This window comes from Diadema antillarum, unplaced genomic scaffold (genome assembly GCF_040938485.1).
Source record: "Diadema antillarum isolate AM-2024a unplaced genomic scaffold, OU_Dant_1.0 scf00000040, whole genome shotgun sequence".
Taxonomy (NCBI): Eukaryota; Metazoa; Echinodermata; class Echinoidea; order Diadematoida; family Diadematidae; genus Diadema; species Diadema antillarum.
Window position 1 is genome coordinate 3,025,358 of NW_027270929.1, and position 26,656 is coordinate 3,052,013.

At 39.6% G+C, this 26,656-nt stretch overlaps 1 protein-coding gene across 1 annotated transcript in view; it reads left to right on the forward strand.

Annotated features, from left to right (window-relative positions):
- LOC139712303 (paxillin-like) overlaps positions 1-20,910 on the forward strand; it is a 104,065-nt gene extending 83,155 nt beyond the window's left edge. Inside the window, exons 5-10 of the mRNA XM_071624144.1 lie at positions 10,610-10,754; positions 15,273-15,477; positions 16,560-16,865; positions 17,409-17,582; positions 18,567-18,797; positions 20,068-20,910. Coding sequence (XP_071480245.1) covers positions 10,610-10,754; positions 15,273-15,477; positions 16,560-16,865; positions 17,409-17,582; positions 18,567-18,797; positions 20,068-20,334 — 1,328 coding nt within the window. The 3' untranslated portion in view covers positions 20,335-20,910. The remainder of the gene's footprint in view (positions 1-10,609; positions 10,755-15,272; positions 15,478-16,559; positions 16,866-17,408; positions 17,583-18,566; positions 18,798-20,067) is intronic.
- Positions 20,911-26,656: the final 5,746 nt, after the last annotated feature.

Genomic DNA, 26,656 nt, shown 5'->3' on the forward strand with positions numbered 1-26,656 from the left:
CTGTATAAAGAAAATTTTCATCATTACACACCCCACCCCAAAACCATGTATATCTACTTCCCCCCTCCCTTTGATAATTAATTGCAGCATAACACATTGTCAACTGCAGGATCCCACCCCAATTCCTCACTGTGGACTAAAACACAAGAGAGCATCTCATCCCCATTCCCCCCCCCCCCCCCCCCATCTGTCGTCATCAGCCCTAAACATCAAAATCAAATCTTAAACTTCTTTTTATAAGAGACATCTGCACAGAGAGAAAGCTTTCGGCCAGGGAGAAAAATCTTTCATGCTTTTGCTCAATATATACTATCAAAAGATTATTTGGTCTTTTTATTTCCAATATTTTGAGTTTTGCAGTTTTGTTCGTTTGTATTTTTTTTTGCTTGTTTTGTTTTGACATTTTATTTTTTCCTCCCTCCATTATTTATTTGCACGTCTGACCTTATGCTTTAGGCAAGCTTGAGTTGGGTGCAGAAGATGGTAGGTTGTGGCTACTTCCGGCTGAAATTTGGGGATGCATAATAATGAATGACAATCTTCTGTCGGTGGAGAGTTGTTTTGTTTTTTTCTGAGGAAAAGCATAACACAAGGGAACTCTTGCTCTGTTTGCACTCACGCACGCTACCTTATAAACTCCTCAAAATGTGTGGAAATGTCACTATCTCTCCTGTGGCTTTGCTATCCTGACTCTTGTCTGGTGTCACACGAATGCACATCTATTTCTTTGTACAGTGATACTTGCTTTTAGTATGCCTATGATGATGCACCAATAGAAGGAAAGGTTACATCAAATTTTAAGTTGAGGGAAATGCTTTAGTTATGCTAATGTAGCCTCTGTTTGTTTCTTTGAGTTTTCTTAGGACTCATAGAAGATTGGATTGTAGCAAATGGTTAATAAGTAATCTGCATTTTTGGGTGGTTTCCTTAAAGTGAACTAAACATGTGTAATTTCACATGCTAAATCAGTTGAGAGGAGCATGGTGGTATGGTAGATAAGACTCCTCATTGTCAAATGGAGAGTCCCGAGTTCAAATCCGTGGACAAGATGTTTTCACTTCCTATGTCCCTCTTAACCCTGGAGTATAAATGGGTACCTGGCCATGCTGGGTAATAGCGATCATAACAATAGGGTACAGATATTTGTTTGTCTCGCAAAAAAAACACCCTCATAACCTGCATGCACGCACCACCGTGTCTCATTGTACCTGACGAAGCTCTGCAGTCGCAAGCGAAACGTCACGTCTTACTCACGATTTTCTTCGTGAGACAAAAGAATATCTTTACCCCTATCGTTAAAGAACTCACCACGATGGTCAACGTCTTCACAAATAACGATCATGTCATGGCCATCTGAAAGAACAGCGCTAACACTGAAAAAGCTACCCTAGATAATTCAGATTATATTAGTTCTGTTTTGGTGAAAACAAACTCAGAGATTGCAATCTCAGACTCTTGGCAGAATGATGCTTTTAATTCTTCAAAAGAATCTGTCTAGATGATTTGCAGTGGAATGCCCACTAGTGGAGTATGGATACTCAAAATGCACACACCATTGGCTTCTTCTCCACTTGCTGTGTGCGAGCCTCATCCAGTCTGGGTGAGAGAAAGAATTGCACCTATCGCCAAGGATCTACTGTTAGCTAAAATTTCAAACATGGCACCTTATTTAAAAGCCAATTCCTTAAGGATATACTCGGATGTACTGTACTTTCCATCATACCACCATCATAGGACAAGTGTCATCGTAAAGGGAATAGGTGAAACAAAATCTAAAGACAGGCCTTGTGATGATACCGGTCTATGACTATAAGATGACAAGAGATATATGTAATATCGAATGTGAGGATCCATGTTTGTTTGTTTTTTTATGACAAGTTTTCATAGAATCTGAATGTATCGCACAAACTTCAAATCTGGAATCTTTTTGGCTCCTTTGGGTCTCTATGTTCCTCAGTACACATGACTTAATTGTTTCCAAGTCCTGAGATTGCCTTCTTTTAGTACCGGTACTAGTAAAAAAAACATTATACCAGTTTGGTACAGTGCTCAACTCTGATTCTTCTCACACTATACAGTTGTCCAGTGACTGGCTTTTGTGACTTCATAAGGAGAAGTCATAACCTCTTAAATGCACCCACAAGCTCACACATGAAGACTGAGTGTGATCTTGAAATACCTGAAGCTGCTTGTTTTATTAATTCTTGTGATTTGCAGCAAACAAACAATGCAGCCTCCATATATTAAAAACAAACAACTAAAGATTAGTATCAGAACATTTGGCATTGGTAAAGTAGAGTCATCATTCTTGTTTCGCCCATGCTGGCTTGATTTAAAAAAAAAAAAAAAGAAGATTCAAGAAGCATTGTTGGTATAAAGTCTGGTTCTATTTTCCCTGCAAATGTGTTAAGTATGTGATAGCTGATCATATTACATACTTCCTGAAAGGTATTTTATGCAACTGATCACAGCAGCAGATATACCTACCATAAAAGAATATTTGCTGAACAATAAATGTATTAGGGGGTTACCCCAATAGACCATGTTATTTGGAAAACTTTTTTTTTATGGGGGGTGGGGGTGGGGAGTAAACTCTACTTTGCACTTTAGCAGATAAAAGATTAAGTCTCATGCGCTTGAGATGCGATTTGTTATTTACCCTGGCTATGGCTTCCTAATTTGAGTTTCTTTTTCCATATACACCACCTCTGGGCAGATATTGTCCTTGTGTTCGCTGTTTAAACTTGAATGAGTAACCCTGACATACATTTTTTTTCCAATTTTCCAGTACATGATTCCATCTTGTGGGGGCTGTATTTAACAATATCGCATTAACTTTTATCGTTCGTGAGGGCATTTGTGGCCCATGAATGTATTCTTCAAACTAACCACACTGAAAAATAACTGAACGTCCCAATATCCAAGAACTAAATGTGGCATATTCACACGTATATGATCTTACTATCATTCTGAATAACCTGTTGCTTTTCTTGGGAGAGGATGACATTTTCCCATTTTCTTCTGAGATTATGTACCTAAGATCTAAACCAGTATCTGACTCAGGAAAACCATATGCAGTAAATGAAAGTTATCCTGCATTAGCAATGCCCTTCATGAAAAAAACAAAAACAAAAAGAAACCAGTATCAACATGAAAATGATTTAAATTTTGATTTGATATACTAACCATGCATTCCATTTATGAAGGATGCTTCCTGTTTTCTTTCAGAGAACACCAGAGACTACATTTTTTTTCCTTTATGTGTTATTTGTATTTGTGATTGCTACATTAATATTCATATATTTCCTTATTAGTTCCTTTAGATTATTATTCTGTTAATTCCTGTTCAGGGAAACAGAGTTAGCAAACATAGGCCACTCTATTTTGCTGGAATTTGAAGTTGATATCCAGTATTAAAAAGGGCAGTATATGATTACAAAAGTTAGAAGCTTGAAGTATTTTTCTTAGAAAAACCAAAACAAACAAGAAAATACACCAAATCTCTCAAGTGTAACTGTAAATAGCAATTAGGAAAGACCAACATTTGCCATTGTTGAGCTTTGCATACTTGCTCTGTAGTTACTCTAAATTGACTTTTTCCTAGAAAGTAAAAATGCAATGTGCTAGATGCAATGTCCATATTACCGTGTCAGATAGTATAGGGCCTAGGCCCATTCGGGATTTGGGAATGTGAATGTTTTTTAACCAAATTTCTGCATCCTTTGGACAAATTATGTGTTGATATCAATATTTTGCATTGTACATCATACATGGTACTTTTGCATGTACACAAGAAAATAAGGCTTTCCTGCAACAATTATTCAGACATATACATACAACTCTTGCGGGACTGCTGTTACCTTTCTATCTTTATAAACATCAATACTAATACCAACAACCCTCTAGTGACATGAGATTTCATGAAACAGAAAGCACCTTGTAAATCAAAACCATGCAGCCAACACTTGACATTTATATGTCTTTACATTGCAAGTGAAATATCTCAAGGGAAAATTAATAATCTGTTTCCCCATGTAAAAAATTATGTATGCCTGCAGAATATGAATAGATGGTTCTTTGCACAGTATATATGCTGTTCTCTTCTTTTGAAGAGATCCCTAGCCTTGACTTGGTTTATCTTCTGTGAAAAATGTGTTAACCTACGCCTCATCAACATTTCCCAAATGTTTACATACTAACTGCCAGTGACCCATGTAATTGCCATTTTTCTAACCAGTCTTGTGTCTCTTCAAAAGCTAGGACAAAGACAGCTAACTGTATTATGTCCTTCCGTGGAGAAAGGACTATTGCCTTGTTCTGTTTCATTCTGTCCTCATCTGTTGTGTGTCGTAAAATGAATGTGGTAATCGAGGTGACATTGGTTCTATTGACTCAGTTGTGCTGGCATGAATGGCTTTATTCAAACAGAATGAATGCGGTCACTTTGTTTTTCATCTGTTATTGCTTGAGCTGTCTGAATGAATGTTTGAATGGCCTATTTTTCCTTTCTTTGCTTCTCAGAAAAATACTATAAACATTGTGAAGAGGTTTGACTCGCGCACACCACTTAGAAAGAACTTAATAATGGAAATATGTATGCTGTAATGACTATCGTGAACCCACAGTAGAAAAATGTGTGCAGTTACAAGCCTACCAAAACTAATATTGTATAAAGTCAACGCAGTCTCTTGGGTTAAAAAGCAGTAGAGATTGAAAATTTGTTATACCATTGTTGCTCTCAGTTTATCTACCTTTTCTCCCCCCCCCCCCCCACCAGCTCACAATTTTTCAAACTCTTTAGTCATATTTTGATTTTGTTTGATATAATTGCTATGTACGTTTTATGGCCTCCTTTTGCCACATCTTAATCTTGGCTGCAAATTTCTGTACTAAAAGAGGCTGACATTTGTTCTATCTCTCAAATCCTTTCTTTCCTTCGGTTGTGCATGACGGCCCGCACCCACATTACCAATTTTGCTAAACATTAACATTGGCTGTTGTGTTTCAATTTGCAATGTGACATGCAATGTGTGTTAATGCTCATCCTGCTTCTGTTTTTACTGTGCGGCTTCAGTTTCATCTCAGGCCAGAAAACATCCCCACCCCCCCCCTTCCCCACCCCCAAGGTTCGGGCTCTCTTAATCCGACCCACAAATATTAACTCCTGTACCCGTGGTATTGACACAGTTTGATGATGGATACCAAGGCAGCTTTAGGCCCAACTCTCATCCTCTCTATCTATTCCAAGATAAGATTGCGATCACATCCATGCTCCTGCGGTAGTCATCAAATGCCAGAGGACTAAAATGGAAATCAGAGACAAAATTGTCTACCATGGGATATTGCATTCTAATCTGCAACCCATCAGCAGTGTTTTCATGTATCTACACTGTCACTGATTCATTACCCGAATGACATCACACGAAAAATGAAAAACAATGTTACAACAATCCTGGACTATATTTGTCCCTCTCTTTCTCTCTCTATCTATCAATCTATCTGTCTATCTATCTATCCATCTATCTATCTATCTATCCATCTATCTGTCTATCCATCTATCTATCTATCTGTCTATCTATCCATCTATCTATTTATCCATCTATCTATCTATCTATCTATCCATCTATCTATCCATCTATCTATCTATAGGCCTATATCTATCTATCTATCAATATATTTATATATTTCTCTTTATTTCTGTATGTCTGTCCTTTTTCTTTGCGTTTCTGTGTCTTTTCCTCTTCCCCCATATCAGCCCATCTCTGTAATTATCTCTCCCTGTATTTCTCTTTCCCTGTCTCTGTCTCTTCCTATATCTGTCTCTTTTTTTTTTCTATCTCTGATTCATGTGGCCAGTTTGTGTAGACATGAATTTATTTGCAAAAGGAGCTGCGGCTGTGTAATTTGATGAAAGGCTCGTGTGTACCCCCAAAAGAAAAGGCTGCGGTCCAAATTCCACCCTGTACCCTGTCCTCCCGGTGTTATTCTTGTGGCTGGAAAAGGGGAGAGGAGGACGTGCCGAACTTCATGTTTGCCCCGGCACGTCTGTAGCATCTCAAGAATTAGTCATCCTCGGTATACTGCTCTCTACCCTTCTCTCACACCTTTCTGTGTGCTCAATTCTTTTTCTCTCCCTTTTTATCCCCCCCCCCCCCCCCCGCCTCTTTCTCCCACGATTTCTTTATTCTCTTCTTTTTTCTCTCATTCCCTGTATGAACTGGCACCGTTGTTGCTCATGAAAGGATCTGCTGTCATATTTTTCAGATCTATTAAAGTGCTCCCCTTCCAAGAGGCAAAGTCCATTCATGAAATGTGGTCACGAGAATATTTGCTTTCCCTTTTCACTGCTCTGTCATGATGTGGATATTTTTGGGATAGAAAAATATTCATATATAAACAAAGAATATTTGAAATACATTATCGTACACTCACATTTGAGTAGTCATACTTCTCTTGCATATCACAAGGATTTGACTGTATGCTAGACGTGGCACCCCCCCCCCCCCCTTCATCCAAACATACACAAATCCAAAGAGCCATTTATCATTTGTGGAACTGTCATCTAACATTGAGGTTCTAAAAGTTTTTTTTTAAGGGTATGTCAGTACAATTTATTGTTAGTGATGCAAACTGTCAGGTCAAACTGCTCACAGACTTCTCAGAGTGAGCAAATCCCCCATCCCCTCCCTCTCCCCCCCCCCCAAAAAAAAATGTTGCACCAATTACCCTGCCTTACAGCATTAAAGATGTCCACTGAATCTTGTGACCTAGGTGTATCTTCCTGTGAGACAGTTGTCACGGTAACGACATCCTAGTGTGGAAGGCACAAAAGTAGGAGCAGCAGCAGCTTCTAGATCCTAGCAGATACCGTGCTCTGGCAGAAGCATTATCTTTAATAGACTGGAGTGATAATGAAAAACCCTCCCTTATCAAAGTTAAAAGAAGAAAAAAAACCCTCCCCCCCCCCCCCGCCAAAAAAAAAAAGATAGTATGTATTATGCACACACATACACACATATAATCATTACTTGTGTCTGTTCAACCCTTTTCCTCCTTCCCATCCGACATCTCATTCACTGTTCAAGTGAAGAAGTCTGCAGTGAATGTCCCAGAGGCTGCCCCCGTGGCCCGTCTTAGATAGGTCACACTGCCCTCGCCTGTCGGCCCGTCACATTTAATTACGTTAAAGCCCACGTAATTGGTTGGCGTCAGCATATATCCTGGTCTGTTGGATAGCCATATGGCAGGGGACACCAATAATGTTTTGAGAACCATGCTCCAAATCTAATGATGTGGATATCGCCCATCCTTAAAGGGGCACTCTAACGAGGAAATGAAAACGTCTCCAACACTTGTATAATGTAAGGTGTATCATGTGTCAGCTTCAATTTCAGCTTTCATGTTAAAGCTTGGTGTAACCAACTTTCCAATAGATAGATATCCTGTGGAGACTGGTTGAAAATTTGAATCAAAACTTTCGTGACCTGTGTGATTTACATCATGTATTTATTTATTTATCTATTTATTAGTCTTGTTTTGCAAGGTGGAAAGTGTGCATGATTTGATACTTGATGATTTTTTTTATCATTATTTGTCCCCAAGTTGGAATATTATCTAAGAAATGCACCAAGTACATAGTATTAAACCTCCAAGCAATACGCAATTCATGAAAAGTATTGGTTTTATACTGAACAAAAATCCTAGAATGACTTGTTAAAGTGGGATGACCTTTTTCCATCTTGACCTGGGACACAAATCTACGTACAGTGTAGCTGGTGGCAACTATTCATGCTAATGTGCTTTAATGGATGAAGTTGTTCGAAGATGACACAAACAAAGACATAACTATTAAATTGAGCTGGCTGCCATTGTAGCAGCACAATGCCATGAAGTATCAATGCACACATCAACATTGATAATGGCGGAATATCATTGTCAGATCAGTGGCTGAATTGGAAGTTCAACTGTACATTGTGTCAAAATGGTAGCATGACAAGATAAGCTGGGTTCTAAGTGTCCTCATTCTACAACCCGTATGTGATCAGATGTATATAAAAGGGTATCATTGCCTTGGCGCAATTGATCAAGTTCTTGAAAACAAAACACATTGTGTGTATTTTTTTTTTTTTTTTTTTCCATTCATGTAATCTGGCACTTTTTCAAGTTTTTGCCTCTTTTAATGCTCAAAACATTGCACTGGCTCTCCTTGCACTTCCATTTACATTTTTTTTTTTTAAATTCAGATATTTCTTGCTGGTTTTTAACAATTCTTCTATAGTGTATGCTATGGAAGGGGGTTTTTAATGGCAGGGGGAAAAAAGCATGACAGCAAAATGCAACCTGACAAAGATCATTGGTATGGCTACTCTCCAATTCTTGGGAAAGAGATGTAAGGGGACAGACAGAGAGATCAAGTTAATAATGGCGTAATGAGCCTCCCCCTAGCAGCAGCGGAAAGTGTGGTTTCTGACATTAGGTTTTATCGTCTAACTGGATTTTCCTGTCATTTGTCTTTTGCGGTAATAAAAGATTTCCCTTCGTTACTGGAAGTGATCAATAATGATTCACTCGGCAAAGTTTTTCGATCAAGAGATGTGCCGTCTACACGCTTATATTTTTTGTTATCCTTGGGCCGTAGCGCCCTGTCGGTTCATTCTCATGGTGATTTAGTGTTGGGAGTGCACGTCTTGTCTCGCGAACATTCAAGGCGGGTCGTTGATTTGTGGCGTTGCACAGCGGCTGTGATTTACCGCGGCACCATTAGTTGCTGGATGACTCGGCCTGTAGGAGCTCTGTGTTCCATTAGAAGGCTCTCTCTGTCTTATTTTGCATTATGCATTCTTGTTGTGGTTACTCACACTTTTGAAATTCCTCTCACATTGACTGGCCTGTTGATTCCTACTCTCTAAAAATGTTATGCCCAGCCTCAGGGATTCTGGATTCCATCAGGATTTGGTATGGTCATACCTCTTCGATCACTCCACATATAGCGGCAATCATTTCGAAGATTGCTCGGGGATTCTATCCACATTGATTGCCTGAATCACATCGCTCACTTGTTTTAGCTTCAGGGCATCGACGCACGTGATCTTTTTCTCTCGTCAACATCTGTGGACCTTTGGGATCTTTATACCTTGTGGCTAAATCATTCCTTCTGAGTCTCATGCAAGTGATTTGAGAGATATTTTCTTTCCTTCAGAAAGAGCACATCTTCATACTGGACTTCTGCTGAGCGGATCAAGGAATTGTCGTCAAACTACATTCAAGATGTGTCAGTGTAAAACTAGTGTAGCTATGTTTGTATGCAGTAAAAAAAAAAAAAGAGCCTGCAACTTTCGCGTTTGATAACTAAAAAAGTGATACAACTTCCTTTCCATGTCTAGCCGCCTTACACGTATGTGTCTTTGACACCCAAAATTCCCCTAATACTGCCTCCTGACTGTTTCACTGCACTTATGCTGATTGTCGTTTGCTGTCTTGTGATGGAAATCGAACTGTTCTTTTTAGAGTGAAACTGTTATTGTGCGTGCTAACCATGACTGCAGCTATTGCTAAAAATGCAATAATGAGCTTTTGTCACTTTGTGTGAGCTAACAGTTTATCCATTTCCTTTTCATGTATATGAAAACCACTTGTATGCTAACAATGGGTAGAAGAATTGGTATCGATGACAGCCTACTTGAAATGCTTGAGCATCCAGTTTTGGTTTTATTTGTCGGGGAAAAGGCTTCAGTGCTGTCTGATCCTTGTATCTCCTCTTGACTGTTGTATGAATTAGACTTAGAAAAGTGTAATAATATCATGTGATATGAATGCAGTGACTAGTGTGCATGGGTTCTTGAAGGACATTTTCCCCACTTACTTTCTCTTTTTCTTGCCCAAGTAGGCTGTCAAATTACAAATGCAATCTGTTTTGTTGATATGCGTTGTATATAGATTATAAGACCAGTGGCATCCCTGCATGTCAAAATTAGAGTGCTGTGGACACATATAAACACAGTGCAGAATGAAAGCTAACAGCTAGCCTGTGCATTATAAAGAAATTTGATGTGATTCCTGCATCTAATCAAGGATCTATTCCAAAGAGCTATTACACACACATGTTTCCTGTACAGCAATCTCTCTTATGTAGTATGTGTTGTCTAGTATAGGGGTAGTTGTGATTAGACTGCTGTAAAAGTTGATTGCACTATTTGAAACCACCAGCTTATAGGCCTACACGTGGGTATGTGTGTGTATAAATGTACGGTATATATGATACTCTTGTATGTATACAGTACCTTATTGAGTCTGTTCACACCTGGATCTTTGGAGTCAAGATTGAGAGAGAAAAAAACACTCACACTGTGGGAATGTAGACATGTAGTGCATGTTAGGGCCCCAGGTGTAGGTTATAGTTAGATGCTGCCTTGATTGACTAATTATAAGACCAACACAACCAAGTCTAATGTTTTGACATGTTAGAATTACAGTAAGTTGTAAAATGTTAGATGCTCGGCAGAAGTACATAACTCACAGTATCTATACCCATAGTATCTATATGTTGTTGATTTTTTTAAAACTCTACCTTGCCCTCTCTCATACTCTTGCATCTCTTCTTAACTCACAGCCTCCACCCCACCTCCGAAGCCCCCACCCCCAGCTGCGGGCCTGGTGAAGCCTCCGAGGCCCAACATTGGAGGAGGCGGCGGAGGAGGAGTCAGCGACCTTAACGACATGCTGGACGACCTCGTAGGAACGGTCACGCCTGCCAGGTGACAAACACCTGAGATACCAGTACTTGTTCTTTATAACGTGGAACTGTAAAACCATGTTTAATTTAAAATTAGAAATATTTGGGACATAAAACTTTCGTGAATTGGAGCTGAAGGCCCTCTTTTGCAGCATGGAACTTTTGCAAATTTTTACTGGCATTCAATGCATTGTGTAGACAAAACCTTTTGTGTGCCCTTTTACTTTCGCGAATTTGCGTGCAAAAATTTATGTTGTTACAGTATACTCTGAGTGAGAAAGAGTATGTTTATACTTCCAAGAACTTGTGTATTCATGATCACGATTCTGAAACATGTTTCAGCACATGTCTGAGAGTTTATTAATTGTTCACACCGAACTGAGTTTCCTCCATGCACAGTAACAGGGAACAACATTCCAGACAACAGCTGTGTCACAAACAAGCTCACTTCTTTAGATACCTACATGTAGATGCAAAGAGCATAGCTTGGTTAGGTTGATGTGGTAAAACAACATATGTTTCGATTTATGCAAATTATTCTTAAAAATAAGGGGTCTAGTGAAATTAATTTGCATTCATTATATTGTTGATACTGTTGGTCCTTTTTAATAGGGTGAGATATGAAGTACTAAACAAAAACTGAAATAGAACTGTACCTTTGCAAAACTTTCAACTTGATTTACTGGAAAAGAAGTTGCATGGAGATAAGTTGTTTTGCCATCTCTGGTCAAACAGGATAATTCCTGCTGCAGTAGTTTATGCTCCCTTTTAAAATGTTGTTATTATCTCCAGAAAAAAAGAAGAAGTCCTTGTTAAGTTTTCTGTTGGTATAGTAAATGCAATATTTCTGATCAACATACTCCTTTACTGTAAAACCAGACAATTTTGTGGGCATTGTAATTTTGCGAAATTCGCGAGAGCCAAGATTTGCACAATTAAAATGCATGCGAAAGTTCTTGTCCACACTATCTTGCATTGGATGCCAGTGGCAATTCGTGAAAATTTCATCCCGCAAAAAAGTCAGTCAGCTCCATTTCGTGAAAATTTCATGCTGCGAATATTTCTTGCTTGACAGTCCATGGTCTCTAAGATAAATTATCCTCTCCTCACTGAATTTTCATGTATTTGTTTGACACCAAAGACATATTCCACTTGCTGTATTATTAGAATTTATTAAAGGAAAAATCCTACAGGGTGACAAGAGGTCCAATATACTGATATAGTTTTCACCATGCAACTCTTCATTATTCAGGTGCAATGCACCCCTATTGTCCTAATCGTGATCCTAACTTGTTATTAAAAGTGGGTTGGCTTACAGGCAGTAGCTTCTTCTTTGCTTAAAGTGTATCTGTACCCAGAAATTGCATTTTCTGACGTTGTAGTTTATTGCATTTGTGGTATCCCTGAGAATATCAGAGAGCGTGAGGTTTGCTCCTATACAGAGATATCATATTAAAACGATCAGTCCCCCAAAGCTTCAAATCACAGGCGCCATAATCTAAGACTAGTTGTCTACCATCGTAGCCTTCTACCTCTTCGTAGCATTGGATTGCGTAGTTCGATAACTTTTTGTACAAACTTCAATGTTCGGTGTCACTTTTCCAACTCGCAGACGCATGTACATGTACGTACGCAGCTGGGTGCTGCCAGGCCATGGTACAGTCTAATCAGCAGCGCAGCAGCATTTGTTGTCATGCGGACTCGGCGGCTCGAGAGAGAGCCAGCAGGCCAGGCGTCCATGCAATCAGATTCCTGTACCACACAGTTGGTTTGGTCATCCTCGAAATTGCAAGGCGCGGCAGGGCTGGGCGGAGAAAACTTTTGTTTACTTTTCATTCAGCTTCGGTCGTTTCTCATACCTCTTTTGGTACGATTTCTTTCTCTTTACATTGCAACATAAAGTAGTTCTTTCAAGATCCTGTGTGTTCTTTAGAATCAGTTATTTGTCAGGTTTGCTGCGGTACTTTGAAGGAAGTTTTGCTCCTTGTCCTACCGCTTTGTGCTATCATTGGTAGTTCATGTACTAGCAGCCACTAGGGTGTTTTAGATGTGATACTGTATACGCTATAATTTTCGCGTACATAAATTTTCGCGAATTGCCGCTGTCACACATTTTCGCGAGTGGTTAAATTCGCGATTGGGGGACCAGAGAAAATATGAAGTGGCAAAGAAAGTGTGAATTTTCAACTTACTAGCAAATAAGAATGATACTAGTTATACACTGCATGAAAAAAACTTACCAAACTCTGCGAACTAGTAAGTTAGAATTCAACATTTTTGAAGTGGTTAATTCCATCGCGCTAGATTTCTGACGAGTGGTCCCCTTGCGATAATGGATTGGCTCTCTACAGTACTCGTAAGTATAGACGTGGACGTGCTGTATGTACAAAACTGTACGTAAACAAGCTTAGCCAGTATGGTCTGTTCAGTAAGCCGCGACATGGTATACTATACTAGTACTGAAATGTTTGTATCATCAAGGCAAGGGATTCATTTTGGAAGGTAATATTTTCGCGTGTTGTTAATTTCGCGAATAGCTCCCGACTCGCGAAATTCGCGAAAATAAAGCCCCCGCGAAATATATAGCGTATACAGTAATGTTGAATGGTGATTATGGTCATGTTTCTGACTGTTAGGCTAGGGACAAAATGGTTTGATTTGTGATTTCTGACTGTTAGGCTGAGGACAAAATGGTTTGATTTGTAATGACAGTGCTAATTATTCATGATGGCTGTTGTAGGTAAAAGACAGCCTGCTTAACAGACTGTGCTTTCTTTCGATTTCCCTTCTCCCCCGTCACCCCCCATCTTTACCCTCCTGTGAGTGATGAACAAACACACAAAAAAAGTCCCTTACAGTGCGACAAGCAAGAACAATGTGCTAGCAACCAGTATATCTACGTCTTTTGGAAGTTGATGCAAAATTTTCACGATGAAGATTAAGAAAACACACTAACGATGTCAATAGAGGAAAATTTGACCCCCATACAAGTGGACAAATCAGAGTGCAACTTAAAAGACTGCAGGTGTATGCATTCCTTCAGATCATAAGCTACAATGTACATGTAAATAGCCTGGGAAAAAGGACAAAATGTCTTAAAGGTAGTCTCAAGTTTAATTAAGACCCTTTGAAATCATTGCAAACGACATGATTTTTTCTTTCTTTCCTTTGGCGTAAGGAGAAACACTGAACAGTCCAGTGGTGTTTCTGAAATGTTCACTCAGCCGTACTAAAGGATTCATCTATGACTTCATGGCCAAATTGGAATCACATGGCCAAATTGGAATCACATGTCCAAAGAAATATGCAAAGAGGTCATATGCCAAGACAAATATTAAGCGATGCTAAAACCTCATGTTGGAGTTGGGTGAGAGCCACCAAGTTGGACAGCATTCCTGCTGTCTCACACTTGCAAAACTGTGTGTTTACTTGTCAAAATTCAAAGGTACTTTAACTCTGACCTGTGAAGTCCTTCTGAATTCTACTTGCAGGATTTGATGATCAACAGTCATTTGTTTTCTCCTCGTTAAAAAGACATGATGATTTCTTTATCGAACATAAACAGTACTGTAACCATGGAGCTGATGGCTCCATGCCATAACCAAGCCTTGGCAGTTTGGCCTGTAAGCCAATCCCAGTCAGCTGCCAAACTGGCAGAATGGAGTGCTGTTTTAAGTTTTTGAATCCACATTTTATGTAATTCTGGAGATTTTTGATAGTGGAAAGCTTGAAAGTTGAAAATTCAACTATTGCACCCGAGCATTGGAAAGGCACATAGGCCCTATACGTGTTGGTGTACCAAGAAGCAAGGCGATACTGATAATAAGTAGTCAATATAGATGTTTTCAGATAGATGCAAGCACAGAAAACATGACACGCTATCAAGGTTTGCACAGTTAATATTGAGTGAACTGGCTATTAATGCAGCAAGTGTGGTTGTGTGCAGATCTCGAAAGTTTATATTTACCAGTTAAGGGTGCTTTTTGTGATGAGCAAGAATTTTCTCTAGGGCACTGAGGACATGTTCCTACACCCCTCAAACTTGAATTTCAGAGTACAGATACACTTTAAGACATGCCAGAGGGGAAGGAAGGGGAGAGAGGGGAGAGGGGAATGTTTCAAATAAAAATTGATGTGTGTCAGGTTGGTGTGAAGATGCCCGTGTTACTTGTATTGCAGCATTCATTATTCAGAGTCTAGACACTTTATCAATATTTTACATGTATGCTTGCAGGAGACTAGGTTTTTTATCCATCAAAGTTGGCTTCATGAGATAAAGAAATCCAAGGAATATGTCCTTTTCTGAACTTCAGCCTCCTCGCTGATTTGTTTATTTGATGATGATCAGTATTCTAAAGTGCAGAAGTTATGTGCTGAGACATATCACTTTTATAATGGAAGAGCTCTTGATGTACTTGATAAATATTACAAACTGAAGATATTCAGTGATGGTCAATTTGATGACATGAATCAAGAGAGAACATACATGTATATCTTTTCTTCTGTGCCTTCTTCTACCCCTCCCCCCCCCCCAATCCAGCTATTCTGTCGAGAGCACAACCACCAGCTACACCCATCAGTCACAGCCACCACCACCCAGCCAGCCCTTAGGGAGGGTAATGACCAATGATAACCATGCCCCGCCCCCTCCCACCCAGCCTCAAATCAGCCAACCTCCAATGAGGACGGCCTCTTCAGCCACCAAGGAGCTGGATGACCTCATGGCCTCCCTCTCCGACTTCCAGGTAGAACTGAGGATGCGCTCATTTGGTTGCCATGGCAATATTCCACCTTGTTTGATGAGTAGTAGTGTTTATATGTTTCATTAGTTAAATCCTTTTTGCTGATTGGTGTACATAGCATTGTGCGACCAGACATAACATTGCTTTGTTGAAGACAAATGCCAGTTGAGAAAAATGTGCCATACTGTAATGTCATATGGTATATTCATCGATAGCTTGTGTTAAGTGCTATCAGTGTTGATGTCATAGACCATTGTGTAAAATCACATCAACCGTGCACAATACACTGATCGTCTGATTTGCAATATGTATGTAAACAAATAACCAAACCAGAGTGACATTTATTGTAAGTGAAAACATTGTTTGATTTTTAACAAGAATTATTTGAGGATACAAAACAAATTTATCATGTACTATTTTGAGCCTGTAGTGAAATTATGGATTCCTCTAAAAAATGGTGCTATTCCAGTGACACCTCAGAATTAATTGTTTCAACTGGAGGCTCTTAGTGCATGGTATATTTTTGTGTACTATTTTTTTTTTTTTTTTACCTTAATGCATCTGGGGTATTAGATTGCCAATATTGGGGAGGTAAAGTGAATGGGTTTTGCTAACATGGAGATGAATATCTGCTAGCCTAAAATTTCCTTTAGACAGAAAACAGCAGCAGCCATCTCTTATTCAAGTGCCACGACAGTCAGTGCAAGTTTATGCAGTCTTTACACCATTTGAGTGCTAACATTTGACAAGTGAAGTGGGTTGGTAAACCCCATCATGCAGTGTCATTATGTGACAGCATGCTTGCTTGCATTGAGTCAAGAGTTAAAAAGATGATAATGTTTCAATTTTTCAAAGACATCTAGAAAAGTGAATTAGAATAAAAACTTTTCTCCTAATTAGATAAGTTCCAGCCAAAACATTTAAAATGATTGACTGATTCCACTTCCTAATTCAGGAAGTCAGGACATGACTTAATGTTAGATATATGTAAAGAATCTCATTTGTGTTTTCATGGTCGGTCAAAGGAGTTGTGCTAAGACGGTGTGTTGCTACATCCCAGTTAACCGTCATTTTACTCCTTACAGCTCTCTCCAACGGAAACCACGAGTAACCACTCCTATGGCCGGCCTCAAGAACCCGCCTACGCCCAGCCCCACAAGGTCACCCCGCCCCCCAAGCCGGCCCACCCACCACCCAGCCTGGTGAACATCAACAATACACCACCGGCAGCCCCGCCCCCAAGCCAGGCCCCGCAACCTGGCTACGCCCCCTCTCAGCCGAGTCAGCTGGACTCCATGCTAGGCCACCTCCATTCAGACGTCAGCCGCCAGGGGGTGCAGACCATGGCAAAGGGCATCTGTGCCGCCTGCCAGAAACCTATTGTAGGGCAGGTAGGTTCCCCCTTTACCCCTCTCTCCAACCCTCCCTACCCCTCCCTCCACGGGAACATTCATTGTCCACATGCATTATGTAATATCAGAACTTAGCTCTCTTTTAAAACGTGCAAAAATGTACAAGGAAGATCCTTTGTAAGAAGCTGTTGATACAGTACCAGAATGACATTGCATAGCTCAGACAGACCATTTCGTAATCCTATTCACTTTTCCGTTGAGGACGGCCTGATTTTGCGGTAGTCACTTGCCCAAGTTCTCAACGGATTAACGAGAAATTATTGCATATACTGTCTGTCATATCAGCATTGAATTCACATTAACTGAAAAGGAGCATTTTCTCTATTCTTCATGAGGCATTTTCTGTATTCCCAGTAACCCTTACTGACATAATCAGAGGAGAAAAGGGGATTTCAATTTGTAATGTTTGTTTGTAGTTGAAACAAATTATTTTCGGGGACAAATTTTTTCTGCAACATTGGTACAGTACAGCGAATAACAATCACCAGATTTTGTTTTGCCTCCCATGAAATTATTCTTCAGATCGTAACGGCCCTTGGTCAGACGTGGCACGTGGAACACTTTGTCTGTGCCATGTGCCCCAAACTCCTGGGCTCCCAGACCTTCTTTGAGAGAGACGGAAAGGCCTTCTGCGAGGAGGACTACCACGAACTCTTTGCTCCCAAGTGTGCCTACTGCCATGGCCCCATCAAAGATGTAAGCTCGCTACCTTACCTTTATTCTGGCTTTTCCTCCACCAGTCGTGGTTTTGGTGCAGCTCCTTGCTGCAACAAATGGGTTGCAGTGGGCTGTTGCCATCAACAATATGGGTGCGTTCACAAGCGCTTTCCTAAAGTGAACTGAACCGTACCGTACTGGCACCAGAGTAGCGCTCAAATGCTCCTAAAGTGTACCTTACTGAACCCAACCGAACTGAAAGTGGACCACCTCCCGAGTGGTCCAAAAACATACAAAAGATTGTGTGTTTGAGAATGCATGTAACACACACGTATATCATAATGCAAAGCATTCATTCTCTTTGTTCGGGAAATCTGTAAGTAGTTTAAGCATACCAGGTGGTTGACCCTGTTGCTACAAAACGTTCGACCCCCTTGAAAAATAATTCATGAGGTACGCTTTCTCCACGGAGCTTTCGAATGCTCCAAATCTAGCACAGTTCGGTATGGTGCCCTTTGGTTCAGTTCGCTTTTGATGGTTCAAACACACCCATAGATAGGAGGTGCTGCTGTGAATTGCTGGTAAAGAGAGTTGGAGTATCCAAAGATTGGGAAAGTGAAACAAAGACACAGACTTTGTCAGCATTATCAGAGGTTGATATTGTAGGTGTTCAAAATCAAAATAAGGTCACACTTTACAACAAAATTCCCAGTGTGTATGGGCACAAACAGTGTAATAGCCACACAAAAAGCTTGAAACATTGGATCTTTTGTGTTGGCATACATAAAAGTAAAAAAATAAAAAAATAAAAAATATAAATATAAAAAAATCAGGAGCTCTGTATGAGAAAAAAAAAATCCCTATCACTAAAAATTATCATACCCTGGCATAGGTTTCATATTGAAATCCTCAAAGCTAAGAAGTCTATGTGCAACATGCTTTTGTAATATGTTGCGTGATATCAAATTTATAGTTGTAGTGAAGTCAGTCTTCTACAATCATATTTCTCTTGGCCATCTTCAGAAATGTGTGACTGCCCTCGACAAGACATGGCATCCAGAGCACTTCTTCTGCGCCCAGTGTGGCAAGACATTCGGGGAGGACGGCTTCCACGAGAAGAACGGCCGCGCCTACTGCCGCGACGACTACTTCGACATGTTTGCACCGCGGTGCGGCGGCTGCAACCGCGCCATCATGGAGAATTTCATCACGGCCCTAAACGCCCAGTGGCATCCAGAGTGCTTTGTCTGTGCTGTAAGTCTTCCATTGCATTGCCCCTACAAGAAAATTAAGCTCATTTTTAGTTCTGTTTTTTATTTTATATGGGCAGCGAAGCGTATGCTAATCAGTGGCGTTCGACTCCAGTCAAGATTCTTCAGCCGTATCAGGGAGGTGGAAGAAAAGGAGAGACAACTCTTCATTAATTCATGCAAACACATGTTTGGGTTCAAAGCGTTACAGTGGGATGTCTAGCATTCCACTATACGCTTTGAAGTCATGCTCTGCACCGCTCTAGTTGCAAGGCGAAGTTCGGAGGCGAAGAACGCATTTCACCTTTCGTTGAATTACAAGCTTTATTTCCCCGTAAAATTTTAAATGAAATACTCGAATTAATTAAGAGTAGTTTAGGAAAGAATTCAATATTATAAGCATGTATTTGTAGTTTCTTCGTAATGCGCAAATCGAAGTGAAATGAAAATTAGGCCCTCTTAAAAACCTAATATTTTCTATAATGCGCACATTTCCGCATGTTAGTTTTCTATCATTTAATCTGGGATATTTTGATCTTTAAAATAAAGTACTCCGCTAAAGCGTGCTCCAGCGTGCTTTTAAAACATTTGCTGTTAAAATTGTCAGTTTTACACTGCATTTTGATTCGCTGCTCCAATTCAAGGTACACAAATTCATTGTTGCCATCACATTGAAAGAGAGAGAGCGAAATGCAGTAGGGGCAAGTATTTCTAGATGTGAGAGCGCTAGTCCCAATTATTGATGCTCTCTTTTGTCAAAGCACCTGATTTCCACCAGTAGTTAAGCGCATAACTTCTTGGCGGTGCCGCGCATCCTTCAAAGGAGAGCAGGAGTTGTCTCTCCTTTTCTTACACCTCCCTGGCTGTATATATATACTTAGATAGAGATCAGTGATAAAGCTGTACACAATTCGATATGGGGTTTCTCAAATATGTCCAAGTTGGGCAGATTTCCCATAGCATGATGTACCCATGCTACTGGATCTTTTATTAAGCATACACAAAGAGGGAAACCCATTGGTGATATCTACCTTGAACAATTAAAGGTCATTTGTAATCACCATTATCCAAGGTTTTTTTTTCCAATTTCACAGCTGTTGTCATATTTACTGTGATTTAAAACATTTGACATGTTTGCTTGATCACTCCATCATGACTTAACTCACCATGGCTTCTGTCAGTCTCTCCCAGTTTTTGAGGTCTAATCCTTGGTATATTTCTTTTCTGTGCTCTCAAAGTAATGCATCACTTTCCCTTACTCTTTTCTATCGCAGGAATGTCGGGTACCGTTCCACGAGGGCGACTTCTTCGACCACGACGGCGTGCCGTACTGCGAGATGCACTACCACGCCGTGCGCGGGTCGCTCTGCGCCGGCTGCAACAAGCCCATCACGGGCCGCTGCATCACCGCCATGCAGCGCAAGTTCCACCCCGAGCACTTCGTCTGCGACTACTGCCTCAAGCAGCTAAACAAGGGCACCTTCAAGGAACAGAGCGGCAAGGCCTACTGCCATGGGTGCTTCGTCAAGCTCTTCAACTAGACAGCCAGTGAGGGCGAGATGAGGAACAAGGAGGGAGCGTCATCTGAATGGTTGATGCGTTGCGTTGTCACACGTGTCCGCACCGCTAGGTTTCATTGCCCTGGGAATGATCACAGCCTGCTTTATCCCGTATTAGCTGTGAAGAGGTAGAAAAACACTAAAAATGGAAGGAGATAGTCTTGCTCCTGTGGACTTGTTACTGCAGAAAGACTTGATGAAACAAAAATCTGAAAGAGAAGACAATGAACTGCACTCAATATCCCTTCTGTTGTTTTCGTTTTGTGTTGTTTATTTCTTTTAGGGGGGGTCTTTTCTTTCTAGGGGGGGTAAGAGATTGAGCAGTAAAGTTGTATCACAGTAGTAGCCTCATCTGCACGTTTCCATGATATGTTGTAAACTTCATTGGATTGAAGCGGAGATAGAGAGAGTGGGGGAGTCACGGAAGTCAGCACTATAGAGTATCAAAGTGTGATGTCACAGCAATTCGTCGCCATGGAAACTGGTTCTACGCAACTTCATCTGACCAGAGTGAGTATGCCCGCACCCTCTGGTTCCAACCCAAGCTATAACAAAATACTGTGACATCATCACTTTGGTACCCTACGATGTATTACTGATGACCTTGACTTTATTCTTGCCTTCTTGAATGCCTCTTCCTGTGTGCACAATTTCCCCATGGCAAAAATAGAATCGAAAAATCTCAATTTGGGACGGAATGGAATCCACCTGTGAGAAGCTACAGTTAACTGCATCATACATATTAGTTCACCACGTCCTTGTATTGTTTGTATACTTTTTCGATTCCATAATCTGCCTTGTGTTTTGGGGTAGTACAAAGTGCTTCGGTAGTTGGTTTTTCTGTGGATCAAACAATCCTCCATGAGGGGAAGCTCTCACTTGCAAAACTTACTTTGATGTCAGAACAAAACCTGTCACAAAAGTATATCTATTAGTGGAAAAGTATATCAACGTACTCAATTGAACGATTCTCGCATCGACTTATTTTTATTGTAACTGAATGACAAATTACTCTTCGTCGAGTATGTATGCCCAGAAATTTTTTTTGTCGTGGCTGTTAGTCAAACACTGAATAATCAGTGTTTATTTACATCAATGAAGGACAACTGGTTAGTCAGTTTGAATATCTCAGTGTAGCATTGCAAGAGATACGCTGTCTGCAATATCACGATATGAAGGTCACAAGTTAAAGATCTAGCTGGTAAAGTAGACATATTCAGGTGAAAACGACCAGAAGACACCCTAACAATTTAGCAAAAACACAAAGACACTCTCGTGGTATTTTCCTTTTCAAACAACCAGGTGATCTTAACACAAACCACTCTTGAGCTGTGTGTTGCCTGTAGACTGATTTTGGCTGAGTACAGAAAAGTGAATTTCAGCAAAGCTCAACAGAGTGAGAATATCCCTTTAATCCTGCGTTTCACTCAGCTTCTGAGTTCCAACATTCGTTCACGTGTTCTGGGTTTGCCAACTTTTTTCACATTTGGGATCTTCTTCGATGGCATCTCTGACGTAATCAGGTATAACAAATATTGTTTCATTGGTTTATGCTGGTTGAAATTGACTCCCAACACGAAGGCAGGTTGAGTTTGAATTACAAAATTTTATCTAATTTAGTTCATGGTTTATTAGACTGTGTTTCTAGATTTAGTGTGCTACTTAACAAGCAAGGCATAGCTGTGTATCAACATCATTCATGTAGACCAAAGTTGTAATCTGTGGGGTTAGTTGGCCTCAAACAACAAAATGCAGAAGTATATATACTGAGAGTAAGTTTATGAACATGTAAATCTGCGGATAGAAAGAGCTATTTTATTGTGTAACATACAGAACTGATTTCAAGATAATGGCTCAGTATATCACAGAGATCTGTTGTATAAAGAGGAGGGAAAGACATGTGTGAAGTATATATGTATAAAGGCATAATGGAGTGCATCAAATATTGTGAGAAGGGAAGGACAAGCCATTTCATTAAGCATTTTGTCAGATATTTTTTTTCTGACAAACTGTTACGAGCTACTGAAATCCTTGCATCTGATTGGCTGAGAGCAAATTTGTCGGACTAAGCACTTCATGAAATGCCCCCAGGTGTCAATTTCATGAACCTCTTCACGTCGCTGTGCATCATGATAATAATTGCAGCTATAGAAAAGGTTCCAATGACGTCACCAAGCCATGCTGAGGGGCAAAAACTGCATACAGGAGGCCCCCATACCCGTGGGCAAGCACATAAACATTACATCCCACATCCCGTGATAGGCAGGCGGGTATGCAGTGCATGTACAAATGTACAGCGCACAAGAGCTGTGCGCTTAATACTCGTGATTTGTTTTTGCCCCTCATGCAACGCATCATTTGACATCATGGAACCTCGTCTATTAGGGAGGCAGGATGAAGAAAGCAAGTCATCACCATAGTAACCAAACTCATACACTGTGATCAATGCCGGTCTCTGTAAAGTGGGATGCTGGATTTGGTCAATAAGCCACTTAATTCTCTGCTGCTATCGTAATTGTAATGATTATTACTATTATTTTGTTTTAATTTTGTTTCTGTAATCACTTAAAGCATGCTGGGTTCTGGAAAGTTCTTGTTTTTTTTTATTCTTCTTTTTTTTCTTCAAATGATCACTATTAAACGAAATATCCGTGCTCAAGGAGGATGTTTTGCTACATTTATAGACCAGAGTTGAATGTAAATCGACACTGAAAAGAAGCAATTATGAAGGGAAAGCAGAGTGCATCAAGGATAGGGCTTAAAGCTGTTGAAGCATCGTCTTCCATTTTGTACAGAATTCCAAATAAACACTGAAGTGAGTGGCTCCCTCTAAATGTTTAATGCATAAAGAACAGCAGAATGAATGAAAATGGCTGTACATCCTGAAAGATAATTCACTGCTAATTTCCATGCTCCTTCATGCCATTTTTCATGATGAATCTTGGAAGGTTCCGAGTCATCTCTTCAATATTTGAAATCATTGTGACTCGCCCTGTATGTGTTTTTCACTTTGCCTTATTCTATCCTTTCTCATTTTTCTTGTTTTCTTCTTCTTCTTTTTTTTCCTGTTAATTTAGGACTCCTGATGTATACTAATAGACTATGTGATACTGAAACTCACAGTACTGTTAAATTAATGTTTACACTTGATAAATTATATATATATCTTTAATTATGCTATTTTTTGAGCTCTTAGCAGGGCTCCAGTGGAAACATGTAAATATACCTTTTTGTATGGTAAGGTAAGTGGCGTGTACTGTGTATGTTGTGTGGAAATGTAGAAAGTTGAGTCGCGGCATAACTGTCATATCTTACTTGTATATGCACTCTGAGAGCTATTTTTGTTTGACTTTTCTCTCTGTTTTTTTATCCGCATGTTTTATGAGATCAGCAGAAACTAGGGAAAATGCAATGGAGTAGGAGTAAAAGAAAAAGATATTATGGTTGTTAGATACGTGTAGACCCCATGCATTGCTACGCGTCTGTTTGAAAGAAGAAAAGAGCGAAAGGATTTGCGCATATATAGAAGAAATCCCTGTCCTCCATAGTTTGCAGAACTGTAGATGGCCAGCAGTATGTAGGCCATGTTAGAGTGCTCATATTTTCATGTGGCTTTAATTCTTCCAAATTTGTTTTTCCCCGTCGCCTTTTGCAAGTATCTCTATTCCCTTAGCACCCTCGCCTAATTCAACATGCATTTACAGCGTTCAATACTAACTTTCAATATGCATCAAGAGAGCAGATGAAAGAGCATCAAGATCATACTTCCACTGCCATTTGCACATGTAGCTTTACATTGTGGTTGTTGATGACTCTTCCAGTTTTTATTGCATTATTATTATTTTATTTTTTTAAATTGTGGAACAGAGTAAGAAGTTGAATATTCGTGTAGACATTTTAGTGATCCAGATGGATTTTCATCACGTATGATTTGAAGACTATGCCTATTTGGTAAAGTGGGCAGTACAAAGTTCGGAAGAGAAGAGAATATGTATATCAAAGAACTTTGTGCCATTGACAAAAGCTTTTTCACCATTGTTGAGAATGATTTGATATTTGAAGCATAAGACTGCATTGCACTGTAAGAAATTGAGGATCGGAACATGAACATATGTACAGTTTATATCATCTGACGTATATTGCCTACTGCATGGTTAAAAAGAAAAGAAATTAAGGGCAGGAACCTAATTTTGGAAATCATGTTCTCATTTCTAATAAGAAAATTGCATTTGTTATTTCAATTTTCAGTTTCAATTTCAATTTACTTCTGCAACTTTGTTTTCAAGAATCCAATGTACAAATGAAAATACAACAATGACACAGAGGTTTTGGTAAGATAAGATTTTCAAAGAAAATCAAGTTTTACTAACAAATTCAATAAATTATTTAGGTACAAGATACAGAAAATTGTTGCATTTGCTCTTCCATGATGTATTCCATTCTGTCATGCTCTGTTATTCTTTCTTTCTAAGTTTTTCTACTCCCTTTTTTGTATTAGTTGGAAAGGGTCATTTCAATTCATTTTCAAATCCTCATATTGTATCTCTGGTTTGTGGATATGTGGCACAATTAATGGAACACATAACCGATGACTAGAGTTCGGTTGTCTTTAGAGAATCTCTTCGGCTTTGAAGTTATACAGCACATTAATCAGGATTATGACTGAACAAACGATAAGGTCATGGGAAATCACAGAGGCATATAATGAAGAGTACTGGTATGCTGAGATGCACCCTATATTGCCTAAATCATTCTTACAATGACCACATTGTACAGTCCTTTATTCTCTAGACCTGTGCTTCTCGGCCTCATTTGATCCAAGGCCCATTTTGGCTCCTTCAAATTTTTTCGAGGCCCGGTGACATCAAATGCAAATCTTTTTATATTATTTTTTGCCACCATCACAACCAACCAGTTGAAAAGCACAGCTCTAAGACCACAGCATGAGTCCATTCACTGTGGGAAATTATGAATTACGATGTCAGTGCACAAGTTTGTCTGTTGACATTTTGATTGAGCTGTGCTCAATGGAAAAAAAAAAACTCATATGTACAGAACTGTTTCAGAAAGAAAGAAGCATGATGCTCATATCTGGATATGGATTTAACGAAGTGCAGCAATGCGAGCAAAGTTGATGAAATGTGAGTGTAAAATGCAAATGTTTACTGCAGATAACAAGGTAATATTTCATTCTCATTTTGTGGATGATGAATTCATTAAGTATGATAAAGAAATTTTGTGAATCTTAGCTCATTTGCTCAGAATTTTTCTGTGCTTATTTTTATTCGGGTATGTTATTTTGTGTCGTCGATTTTGACAAGTGCCTTTTTATAAACATGGTGAAGTGTAGGAGCATTAGACACCTCGTCTTATACCAATGCACCAGGTCTGTTGATTACTTTAACTCTTCCTTACTTCTTTGGTCATTTTTCTTTTTTGTCTATGTTTATTTGTTTGATATTAAAAATGATGCGACATAGGAGCATCTGATGAATGTGGCTCACACAGATACTCTTTCATCTTCGAATGTAAAGAAAAAAATGTCAATGACTTTATTATGCTGGAAAGTATTTGAAGCTGTGACTTTCCAATTAGTAAGAAACTCTTTGAACGAGATGTGTAGAGTACATTGAGCGTCATATGCTGGCTCTCACACATTCTTACATGTGAACATTCTCGCGTATGTATCATTCAGCATATTTTTCCATCCGAGTTGCTCGCTTATACCACAAATTAAATTTTTGTACAAAGTGCATTATGACGTTTAACGTATAAGTCTGCCTGTATGAAAGCATCAAAGCGTTGTAACATCACATCATATCCCATCCCGGACCGCACAGCAATGACAATTCCGATACGAGAGCCTCCTGTTTTGCCATTTTATATTTACTGCCATGTTAAATAAATAGAAAAACAAAAACAAACAGGAACACTTGCTTTGCTGGATGTTTGTTGGATGAAATCTGATGTAAAAGAGATTCTTACGGCTGAGCACTAATAGTGGAACATCATCTTGTCATTGTGGAACATGGCTCCTCAAATAGTTTTGAATCCGCTTTACTCATTGACCTTTTCTGTTGTCACCCCATCCCCCTCCCCCCAAAAAGAGATGATCTTAGCAAAAGCCTGTGTTATTTTGCAAGCCCTTTATGTTGTTATCATTACTTGACACAAATTTCTGCCCTGCCCCACCAGAAGTGTCCCTTCATCTGAAATGCACTAGAGAGTTGTCAATCTGTCATCATCTTTCATTTTCTACTCAAATCTTGAAATTTTGTACTGCTACCTCATTATTGTGGTGGTA